Below are 12710 nucleotides of genomic sequence, written 5' to 3'. Positions count from 1 at the left end.
AATTTCAATTAATCACAATATCATTCATCTTTAATCTAGAATTGCATTTCATTTTGCATGAGCAAACAGATCAACAGTTGCCGTAATTTCTGAATACACAAATTGAGGAATGAACAGTCTTGGCGGAGCACTGCACTCTCTGAGTGCTTTTCTTGTTTATCTTTTTGTCCATCCTCCTCTCGTCTGTCCCTCACCTGTTTTCTGAACTCAGCTGGATGTTTAGCTGCTGGAATGCAGAGACCAATTCATTGGCTGAGTAGCGTCACGTGGGATGGCTGAACTCATACCTAATTGGTCTGTGTGTTTCCTGAGCTGATAAACTAATGCCGTAAACACTGGAAAAGCTGTGCCGGTAAAATAGAAGCGACCCATCAAATTTAAAATACCCGGAATGCCTTGTTTCAGGGATTTTGAGTCATTCTGCGTCAATTGCGTTAAAATGTTTAATCTGATTAATTATGGTGCTGGATTAATCCACGTTAACAGCCCTGAATAAAAATAACTTTATATATATATATATATATATATATATATATATATATATAAAGTTATTTTTATTCAACCAGCAGGTTTTTTTTGATTGGAAATGACACAGGCTTCTCCCAAAAGATAAGCTGATGCACAAGAAGGCATCATTGTGGAAAAAAATAGTTCTCAGCTTTTATTTACTTTTAAACAAAAAAATGGCATGTCCAAAAATATTCATACCCTTCCTCAATAATGAATAGAAAAGCCTTTATTGGCTATTACAGCAATCAAACGCTTCCTATAATTGCTGAGCAGCTTTATGCATATCTCCACTGGTATTTTTGCCCATTGATCTTTTGCGATGAGGTCCAACTTTTTCAGGTTGGAGGGTCTCCTTGCCATTACCCTGATCTTTAGCTCCCTCCACAGATTCTCAATTGGATGCAAGTCAGGACTCTGGCTGGGCCACTCCAAAATGTTAATGTTTTTGTCCGCTAACCATTTCTACATTACTTTTGCTGTCTGTTTTGGGTTGTTGTCGTGCTGAAATGTCCAGCGGTGCCCAAGGCCAACTTTCACTGCAGGCTGCTTGATGTTGTTGGTGGCAATCTTGATGTTGTCATCTTTTTTCATGGTGCCGTTAACTGTGATTAAGCCCCTTGTCCATTGGCTGAAAAACATCCCCAAAGCATTAGGTTCCCGCCACCATGTTTGACAGTGGGGATGGTGTTCTTAGGGTTGAAGGCTTCTCCTTTCTTGCACCAAAGGAAGGCTACATCATTGTGGCCAAACAATTAAATTTTTGTTTCATCTGACCATAAAACAGAAGACCAGAAGTCTTCTTCTTTGTCCAGATAAGCATTTGCAAAAGCCAAGCGAGCTTTTGTGTGCCTTATTTGGAGAAGTGGCGTCCTCCTTGGTCTGCATCAATGGAACCTAGTAGTGTGCAGTGTCTATTGGACTGTCTGCCTTGAGATGTTGCCACCAGCAGGACCCAGATTCTCCAGGATGGCCTTGGTGGTGATGTTTAAATCCTTTTTCACCTCTCTCACTATCTTCCTGGCCAGCACAGGTGTCACTTTTGGCTTCCGACCACGTCCTCTGAGATTTTCCACAGTGTGGACCATCTTGTATTTTTTAACAATACTTTGCACTGAAGCCACTAGAACTTGAAAACATTTATATATGGTTTTGTAGCCCTTTCCTGACTTGTGAGCAGCCACAATGCGCAGCCGCAGGTCCTCGCTGAGCTCCTTTGTCTTGGCCATGACTGTCCACAAACCAACTGCAGAAAGCTGCTGTTTTTCACTTGTTGAGTTGATTAAAACAGCCGTACCCAGTGAATCAGGGTAATTAAGATGCTTTAGAACAGCTCTGACTATTTGGAATGGTATGGAACCTTGGATTTTCCCATAGTCTGTCACAGTTTGCAATGGGTATGAATAATTTTGGATATGCCACTTTTTGATTACATGTAAATAAAAGCTGAAAACAATTTTTTTTCATAATGATGCTTCTTGCACATTGTCTTGTTATCTTTTGGGAGAAGCCTGTGTCATTTCCAATCAAAAAAACAAAACTTGCTAGTTGAATAAAAGTAACTAAGTCAAACACATACAGTCATGGAAAAATTATTAGACCACCCTTGTTTTCTTTAATTTTTTGTTCATTTTAATGCCTGGTACAACTAAATGTGCATTTGTTTGGACAAATATAATGATAAGAAAAATAGCTCATAAGAGTTTAATTGAAGAGCTATAGAGAAATATATCATTTTCCATGGTTTTCTTGATAATAACCAAAATCACTTGAGTTCTTACTGCAATAGCTATGTCATGTCATTGTACTGCCAAAAACAGTGCTTTTAGGCATTTCATGTTTTCTTTTCTTTTCTTGTTTTAGTCACATGATACACACAGGAGTTACTACTTGATTGCATAACCATTGTTTCTGATGACTGCAGCCATGCATCTTGGCATGCTCTTCACCAGCTTCTGACACTGTTCTGCTGTCACAGCAGCCCATTCCTGTTGCACAAATTCAAACAAATTTGCTTTGTTTTTGGGCTTGTGGTTCTCCATTTTGCGTTTGATTTTCCACACATTTTCAATTGGATTTAGATCTGGTGATTAAGCAGGCTACGGCATGGTTCCAATGTTCTCCATGAAAGTTTTAACTGACCTTGCCATGTGGCAAGGGGCATTGTGTTGTTGGAAAATCCAGTAACTGGAGGCAGGAAAGAGTTTTCCAGCTGATAGAAGAAGACCGCTTCAAGAGTAGCCCGGTACATGGTTCATTTGCCCTTCACACAATTGCATTTGCCCTGTTCCACCTATACTGAAACAACCCTCGATCGTCACTGATCCACCCCCGTGTTTTACTGTAGGGGCAAGACAGTCTGGTTTGTAGGCTTCCCCAGGCTTCTTCCTAACAAGCAAGTTGGATGGAGTGGGCATAAACTGAAAATTGGATTCATAACTGAAGAGAACCTTAGCTCAATCATCAACAGTCCAACTCGTGTGATCCCCAGCAAAGAGTAACCGGGCTTTCCTCTGCCTTCCGTTGATGAACTGCTTCTTCCTTGCCCTGTGTGACTTCAGACCAGCTTCAACATGTCGGTTTTGAACTGTCCTTGCTGAACAAGTCAAATTTCTCGACAGTGCCCACTCATTTTTGAGGTCCCTGGAGGTCTGACCAGCTAGCAATTTGGTAGTACTATGTTTGGCTTGTTTTTTCTTGGTGTAATGAATGGCTGTCTTGGAGATCTTCAGTTTTTTGGCTACCTGTCTCTCACTCATGCCAATTTCCAGCAATGCCAAGATGGCTGCCTTTGTGGCTTCACAGAATTCTTTTGTTTTGGGCATTATGTGAGAGCTGACAAGTTCAAAGTTACTTCTGAGTGCTACAGCTTGAATGAAAGCAGGAAACCACTCCAGGCCTTTGCATGTGCAGTCCTGCTTATGACATGAAATGGCCTCTTATATACCCTGGGAATGCAATTAAGCTTAAGCATGTCAAATAGGACATAAAGTATTATGGAATCAGCTGCATTTTTAGTCGTGTTCATTGTATTCTTCAGGTAATATACCTTTAGTGATACCAGGCATTAAAATGAACAAGAAATTGAAGAAAACAAGTTATTATAATAATAATAATAATAATAATAATAATAATAACTATATATATATATATATATATATATATATATATATATATATATATATATATATATATATATACACACACACAGGTCTCCTCAACTGTTTCAGTAATCACAGGGTTTCTAACTTAGTTGTCAGTGACCGAAGGTCACAGTTTCTAGTTTGAGGCCAGTATTTTTAATACACTCTTTCTCTAGTATTTGTTTTTGATTGTTCATAAGATGAAATACACCACTGTTTAACTATGAAATTATGATGATATCAAGAAGTCGTACATTTTGAATCATTTCAGTGATAGCACAGTGATATGTACAGTTTCATAGCATATAGAAGAAAACAAAAAGACAGAAGACAAAACAGAAGGGGGAGTTTGAGAGGTATGAATAAGAACAAAGGCAAGCTAATAAAACTGAATTTTAAAAAACAACAACTCCACTCATAACAATAAGCTAACAACAAGACACAAAGATTTCAACAGAGGTGGTTAAGTTGGGTAGTTAAAGACTAAAGGCAATCATAAGTTTTAAAGAGGGAGTTTTATCTATTATCTCGAGTATGTAAACTTGTCCTAACCTTTCCCTTGCGTTAGTCCCTCATCTCTGTATGCAGATTCCACAGCAAGAAACACAGGTCCTGGCTCACAGGGATTAACCAATGCTGCCTGTCCACCACCACTAACATTACACAACACCTACACAAATAAAGAGAAGATTTTAAAAAGTGGTTAATTATTGATTACTCAGTAAGAAATGAATGGCAACTATCTTGATAATCAGTTAACTGTTCCATTTTAAAACAGAAACACCAAACGTGTTGAATGTGGTAATCTGCTGTTTTTCTTTGACCAATGAATTATGATAATCTGACTATCTTTGGGTTTTAGACATTAGACACAAGACATTAGAAAATTACCTCAAATTACTATTTCCTGATATTTTATAGATGAATGATTAACTCAACCATTTTGAGAACATAATCAGAAATTAACATTACTATTTGCTGTAGCCCCACTTTTACCATAATAATAAATAATATTCCAATATGAAGAGAAAAAGGACCAGGTGTCTCATAAAGACAAATTTAACACAACAAAAAAAACATCTCCATTCCTATTTGTTTACTTAGAAAATGACCCTATATTGTGTATAGTTAACGTTACTGTTTTGCTGTTCTTTCTAATGATGGCTTTTAAGTCATCTTTTGTATTACTCAATTAATCTTTAGATAACAGATTCCGCACAGCTCTCTGAATATTCCCACCCATGACGTTGAGACATCTGTACAGCATTGGGAAAGTCATATTTTATTTCCTACCACCAGCACCACCTTTTCTTGTGTTTTTTTTTTTCAATCCATACTATTTTTACTTTATACACACAACTGGGCATTGCTTGTCTTTGCACTACTATTTTAACAATAATATCTAAATATTCTGTTACCGTAATAGTAACAGTTAAATTCCTGTTCGAACATACAGAGTACCACCTAAAAAAATGTATTAGATCTACTTAAAGCCTTTCTGAGGTGAAGCCTATTTTAGCTAGTATAATACAATTTAACAGTTGTATAGCACCATTTTATTTTTAATTTGTTGGTTTTTTTATTGTTTGAATGGAAAACCTGACTCTCAAAACAACTTGAATCAAGTTGTCAAGGTTTTAATCCTCCTGAAATAGAAGAGACATGACATGGAAAAGAAATATTAAACCACATTAAGCAATAATTTCAAGCAAAATATAACTGTAAAACCATATCGGACTCCGTAGTTTTCTCTGGACCCCTGCCTGATCTGACCAGCGATGATATGTTTAGCCGTATGGCATCGTTTCGCCGCTGGATGTCTACGTGGTGCACTGCAAACGACGTTGGCTTTATAGACAATTGGAGCTCTTTCTGGGGAAAACCTGGTCTGATTAGGAGAGACGGCATCCATCCCACTTTGGCTGGTGCAACTCTCATATCTAGAAATATGGCTGATTTTATTAGAACTCCTAAAGCATGACAACCCAGAGTTCAGACCAGGATGCGGAGTTGTAGTCTTCCACACCTCTCTGCAGTTTCCTCTCAGCTGTCACCCTCCAGTAATTCAGTTAGCTTTATTGAGACTGTGTCTGTCCCCCGACCACCAAAATTCAATAAATTAAGCAATTCAAAAATAAACAAAAGACATAGTAACCATAAAAATCTAATTAAAATTAATACCACTATTTCAACTGAGCGAAGAAACAGGAAAATTAAATGTGGTCTGTTAAATATTAGATCTCTCTCATCTAAATCTCTGTTAGTAAATGATTTGATAACTGATAACCAGATTGATTTGTTCTGTTTGACTGAAACCTGGTTGCAGCAGGAAGAATATGTTAGTCTAAATGAATCAACTCCTACTAGTCATACTAACTGTCATGTTCCTCGAATCACAGGCCGAGGAGGAGGAGTGGCAGCAATTTACCTCTCTAGCTTGAAAATGAACCAGAGACCTAAACCTAGTTACAGTTCATTTGAAAATCTCACTCAGTCTCTCTAATCCAGATTTAAAAGCTCAGAAACCAGTTTTATTTGTTGTTGTATATCGTCCTCCTGCTCCTTACTCTGAGTTTTTATCTCAATTCTCAGACTTTTTATCTGATTTAGTGCTCAGCTCAGATAAAGTCATTATTGTGGGTGACTTCAACATTCATCCTGACGTGGACAGTGACAGCCTTACGACTGCTTTTAATTCAATATTAGACTCAATTGGGTTTTCTCAACATGTAAATAAACCAACTCATAGTTTTAATCATACCCTTGACCTCGTTCTGACTTATGGTATAGAAATCAAACAGTTAACAGTATTTCCCCAGAACCCTCTTCTTTCTGACCATTTTATGATAACATTTCAATTTACAACAATAGATTGTATAGGAGTTAAGAAGAAATATCATTACAGTAGATGTCTGTCTCACAATTCGGTGACTAAATTTAAGGAAATAATACCCTCTCTATTTAGTCCAGCACCACTTACTGATATAATGGAAGGGAAATATTATAATTTTACCCCCACAGAAGTGGATTATATTGTTAATAATGCTGCAGCCTCACTGCGTACAACACTTGATAGTGTTGCACCTGTAAAAAAGAAAGTTCTATCTCAGAGAGGACCTGCTCCTTGGTATAATTCCCAGCTGCGGACTTTAAAGCAGGCGTCCCGAAAGCTGGAAAGGAAGTGGTACTCCACTAATTTAGAGGAAGTTTATGTAGCTTGGAAAAATAGTCTAGTAATTTATAAAAAAGCTCTTCGTAATGCCAGGACAACATATTATTCATCTTTAATAGAGGAAAACAAGAACAACCCCAGGTTTCTCTTCAGCACTGTAGCCAGGCTGACAAAGAGTCAGAGCTCTGTTGAACCTTGTATTCCTTTAGCTTTGAGCAGTAACGACTTCATGAGCTTCTTTACAAATAAAATTATTACGATTAGAGAAAAAATTAATCTGGCCCTTCCTGCAAATGTCACAGATGTATCATCGAGTACAGATACTTTAGAACTGGCTGTAAGACCAGATGGATATTTAGAATTTTTCACTCCCATACATCTCTCTGAACTAATTTCAATAGTTTCTACATCCAAACCATCGACATGTCTTTTAGATCCTATCCCAACTAGACTGTTCAAGGAGGCTTTACCATTAATTAATTCCTCAATGTTGGATCTGATTAATCTCTCTCTAGTAACAGGCTATGTACCACAGGCTTTTAAGGTTGCTGTAATCAAACCTTTACTTAAAAAGCTCACTCTAGATCCAGATGTTTTAGCCAACTATAGACCAATTTCCAACCTCCCATTTCTCTCCAAAATTCTGGAAAGAACAGTTGCAAATCAATTATGTGAACATTTACAAAGGAATAGCTTGTTTGAAGAGTTTCAGTCAGGCTTCAGAGTGCATCATAGCACAGAAACAGCTCTGGTGAAAGTTACTAATGACCTTCTCATAGCGTCAGATAATGGACTGGTCTCTATACTTATTTTACTGGACCTTAGTGCAGCATTCGATACAATCGACCACAAACTTTTATTACAGCGACTAGAACATTCTATTGGCATTAAAGGGACAGCACTGGACTGGTTTAAATCCTACTTATCAGACAGGTTCCAGTTTGTGCATGTCAACAATGACTCTTCTGAGCATACTAGGGTTAATCATGGAGTTCCTCAGGGTTCTGTCTTAGGACCAATACTGTTCACATTATATATGCTTCCCTTAGGCAATATTATTAGGAAGCACTGTATTAATTTCCATTGTTATGCTGACGACACTCAATTGTATTTATCTATGAAGCCAAATGAAACTAATCAGCTAGCTAGACTGCAAGATTGTCTTAAGGACATAAAGACCTGGATGACCTATAATTTCCTACTACTAAATTCAGACAAGACTGAAGTCATTGTATTTGGCCCCAAACATCTTAGAGAATTGCTTTCAAAGCATATAGTTACTCTGGATGGCATTACATTGGCCTCCAGTATTACTGTGAGGAACCTCGGTGTTATCTTTGACCAGGACATGTCCTTTAACTCGCACATAAAACAAATCTGTAGGACTTCCTTTTTCCACCTGAGAAATATTGTGAAAATCAGGAACATCCTGTCTCAGAGTGACGCAGAAAAACTAGTCCATGCATTTGTTACTTCTAGGCTTGACTACTGTAATTCCTTATTATCAGGTTGTCCCAATAGCTCTCTGAAACATCTACAGCTGATCCAAAATGCTGCAGCCAGAGTATTGACGGGAGTTAGCAAGAGAGATCACATTTCTCCTCTATTGGTTTCTCTTCATTGGCTTCCTGTTAAATCTAGAATAGAATTCAAAATCCTTCTTCTGACATATAAAGCTTTTAACAACCAATCTCCATCATATCTTAAAGACCTGATAGTACCATATTATCCTAGCAGAACTCTTTGCTCTCAGACTGCAGGCTTACTTGTTGTTCCTAGAATCTCTAAAAGTAGAATGGGAGGCAGAGCCTTCAGTTATCAGGCGCCTCTCCTGTGGAACCAGCTCCCAGTTTGGGTTCGGGAGGTGGACACCCTCTCTATTTTTAAGACCAGGCTTAAAACCTTCCTCTTTGACAAAGCTTATAGTTAGGGCTGACTGGGGGACCCTGACGGGGTGAGCTGGTGTTTTCATTTGCAAAACTGACTTCCCCTCTTGACGTTCCTTTAGTTTGCCCCTAGTTATGCTGCTATAGGCCTAGGCTGCTGGGGGACCTCTCTTGATGCACTGAGCCCTTCTCTAACTACCTATGTATTTACTATATATACCATTATTGCATTACATTCACTCTGTTTCTTTCTGTGTCCTTTCTCCGAGTGTCCCTGGTCCCAGAGCTGGATGCTGGATGCTTCAGATGTGTGGCTGTGTTTTATGGTCCTTGTGTCCCACCCCCCCACCTCTCTATCTCTACCTCTACACCTCTATCTCTACCCCTCTACCTCTTCCCCTCTACCTCTATCCCTCTATCTGTATCCCTCTATCTCTACCTCTACCCCTCCATCTCTATCCCCTCTACCTCTTCCCCTCTACCTCCATCCCTCTATCTCTACCTCTCTACCTCTTCTGTCCCTCTCAACCCGCCAGGCCAGCAGGCAGATGGGTCCCCCCACATTAGAGCCGGGTTCTGCTCGAGGTTTTTTTTCCCTGTTAAAAGGGTGTTTTCCTTGCCACTGTCGCCTTTTGGCTTGCTCTGGGGGTCAGGCATATGGGTTCTGTAAAGCGTCTCGAGACAATTTGACTGTAATTGGCGCTATATAAATAAAATTGAATTGAATTGAATTGGAGGGCTGCACAGTGGCATAGTGGTTAGCACTTTCGCCTTGCAGCGAGAAGATCCCTGGTTCGCGTCCCGGCTTTCCCGGGATCTTTCTGCATGGAGTTTGCATGTTCTCCCTGTGCATGCGTGGGTTCTCTCCGGGTACTCCGGCTTCCTCCCACAGTCCAAAAATATGCTGAGGTTAATTGATTACTCTAAATTGCCCGTAGGTGTGAATGTGTGAGTGATTGTTTGTCTATATATGTAGCCCTGCGACAGACTGGTGACCTGTCTAGGGTGTCCCCTGCCTTCGCCCGAGTCAGCTGGGATAGGCTCCAGCACCCCCCGCGACCCTAGTGAGGAATAAGCGGTGTATAGATAATGGATGGATGGATGAATTGAATTGAATTGAAAATTGAATTAATTAAGAATAACACTTGATTAAATATAATGTGTACCTCTGGCACTAGTTGCCAAGGATGCAATTATGTATTGTGTTTTTATTTGGTCTTTACAGGCATCAATTGCTTACTGGACCAGCCACTGAAAATGACCTAATTTTCTCTGCTGTTACGTCTGACTATATGTTAATGGACAATGTGTATAGATGTTTTTCCGATGCTGGTGGAAAACTGATTGAACATCAGTTCTGACTGCAGGGACATTAAAGGGAAGGTGCTTTAAATATATCCATCCATTATCTATACACCACTTAACACTCATTATGATCGCGGGGGAGCTGGAGTCTATCCCAGCTGACTTATGGCAAAGGCAGGGGACACCCTGGACAGGTCGCCAGTCTATCACAGGGCTACACATAATGACACACAAGCACACTCACATTCACACCTACAGACAATTTAGAACTATCAATTAACCTCAGCATGTCTTTGGACTGTGTGAGGAAGCCGGAGAATCGACTGAAAACCCATGCTGCACTGGGAGAACATGCAAACTTCACAGAAAAAATACCAGGCAAAGACTGGGATGCGAACCGGGGACCTTTCAGCTGTGAGGGTTTTAATATAGTTATATATTATTATTATTGCTACATTATATGTGCCCACTCAGCTACATTTTCATAGTAAGACTTGAAACACAAATTCCATTAAATGACAAAACATGGTGCATTGTAACTGATTATACCACACAGCACACATAAGAAAGTTCAAATTACAATGTCACTTGCAGGAAACATTAAACATCAACATCAACGTGATGCTACAAGAGCGTCACTGCAACAGAACAAAAACAATAACTTTGGCCTTGCTTGTTGCAGGACAGTTGATGAGAATTTTAATCCTTAAAACTATCCTAATTTTTTTTTTTTTTTTTTAGATTGACCAGTAAAAGTGAAGTGATGCATTCTTTTAATACAGTACCAATGCTACAATGTCAGTGTACCACAAAAACCTTGAAAATAACTTTACATTCTGTTCAGTCTAAGGTTACTTCAAGACTTCACTGTTTAAAAGGTGTAGGGCACTGACCCTTTCCTCAAGCTGTAAATTTGGTAAGAAACCATTTCAGAATACAGGTAACCTAAAACTCACATCCAAATGGAACATTTGCAGATTGGATGTTCACTAATAAAGGACCACTAACGACCCTCTTGAGCTGCATTTCCTTTAGGACCTACTTGGCGCGACATGGCTCGACACTACTGTACTGGACTCGACTTGTCTCGGTTTAGGTGTTTTTCCATTACATTGAGTACCTAACCCTACCACTATCCCTTAACATCATTTGTGTGCGACGCAAACACAACAGAACAATGGAGGACATTGAGGCGATGGTATACCTGCTGCTGGGTCTGTGGCTTTCTGTCACATTCAGAGTGAGAGAACAGAGTCAGAGAAAGCTGAGGGCGGCGAGGAGAAAGCTAAGGGCGGCGAGGCAAAAGATTGAGGAGACACACAGGAGAGTTAGGGAGGCAATACAGCAGTATCATGCCAAGGACGAGAGGATACGAACTCGACGATGTATGAGGGTAAGCTAATGCTAATGCTAGTTCGCTACAGTTATCGTATATCAGTCCTGTGTACAACCCTGTAATAGATGCAATTTACTGCTATTAGGTATTAAAACATGTATGCTGTGTATGTGTTTCAGATGGCTCTCGTCGCGAAATTATTGCCGCAAACTGTTGGTCTGGGTGTTCAACCGAGCCTCCCAGTGGTGGGAATTCATTGTTCCTGGCTTCACAAACATGCAGTGGGGGCAGAACTTCAGGATGTCTGAAGAAACGTTGGACTTCCTGTGCATCAAACTGCGTCCAGCTATGGAGCGACAAGACACCACTTTCTGACACTGTGTGCCCCTAAAGAAGAGTGGCTATTGCACTGTGGAAGCTTGCCACTGGCTCAGAGTACAGAAGTACTGGCCATCTCTTTGGAGTCAGCATCACAACTGTGTGCAGGTGTGTGCAGAAATTTTGTGCTGCGGCAGAAATGTTGCTGGTGCCAGAACAAATCCGGTTCCCTGATGAAGAGAGGTTCAGAGAAATGGCTGTCCATATTGAGAATAGGTGGGGGCTCCCACATTGTGTGAGTGCTATCGATGGCTCTCACATACCCATCATAGCACCACAAAACTACCACACTGACTATTTCAACCACAAAGGCTGGCATTCCATAATCCTTCAAGGTGTTGTTGATGAAAAGGGAAAGTTCTGGAATGCGTTTACTGGACTGCCAGGCAGCTTGCATGATGCTAGGGTTCTGAGACTGTCTACACTGTGGGAGTTATCCAGCCGGGGAAACCTCTTCCCACCTCATATCAGGAACATCAGTGCGGTGACTGCTGGCTGTTACATCCTCGGAGACTCGGCTTATCCATTGCAAGACTGGCTCTTGAAGCCATTCCTGACACTGGACGACTAACAGCAGAACAGCATTTGTTCAAACAAAAATTTAGTCGAGCACGGGTGGTGGTTGAAAATGCTTTTGGCAAGCTGAAGGGACAGTGGCGTTGCGTTTTGAAAAGGAATGACTGTGACACCCAGCTGGTGAAGTCGATGGTGCTGACTTGCTGTGCTCTGCATAATCTGTGTGAAGACCATGGGGAGACTTCTGAGACTTTATGGGACGTACCTGAAGCAGCAGCAGCTGCACATGAGCCTGCAGTAGCACACGGTGTAGAGGACGGGGGGCAGACATGTACGGGATGCACTGATGCAGTACTTATCATGCAACAGATAAAATTACTGCTATACTTATGCTTTTCCAGTCCCTGGACTGCTATTGTTTTGTTGAATTCTGAGAATAAACTTTTGCACATTTGCAAATGTTTTTA

The 12710-nt window shown here is 40.2% G+C and overlaps 1 protein-coding gene across 2 annotated transcripts in view; it reads right to left on the bottom strand.

Moving 5' to 3' along the window:
- The window catches only part of tesmin (testis expressed metallothionein like protein), a 56224-nt gene that overhangs the window by 32798 nt on the left and 10716 nt on the right, over positions 1 to 12710 (bottom strand). For both annotated transcript variants that reach the window (XM_023267422.3, XM_055007385.1), the window contains exon 6: positions 4203 to 4320. In XM_023267422.3, coding sequence (XP_023123190.2) covers positions 4203 to 4320 — 118 coding nt within the window. The remainder of the gene's footprint in view (positions 1 to 4202; positions 4321 to 12710) is intronic.

Source organism: Amphiprion ocellaris, chromosome 3 (assembly GCF_022539595.1).
Source record: "Amphiprion ocellaris isolate individual 3 ecotype Okinawa chromosome 3, ASM2253959v1, whole genome shotgun sequence".
In the NCBI taxonomy this organism is placed as follows: Eukaryota; Metazoa; Chordata; class Actinopteri; family Pomacentridae; genus Amphiprion; species Amphiprion ocellaris.
The sequence above is the reverse complement of the archived record's forward strand: the minus strand, read 5'-3'. Positions and strand labels throughout refer to the sequence as shown.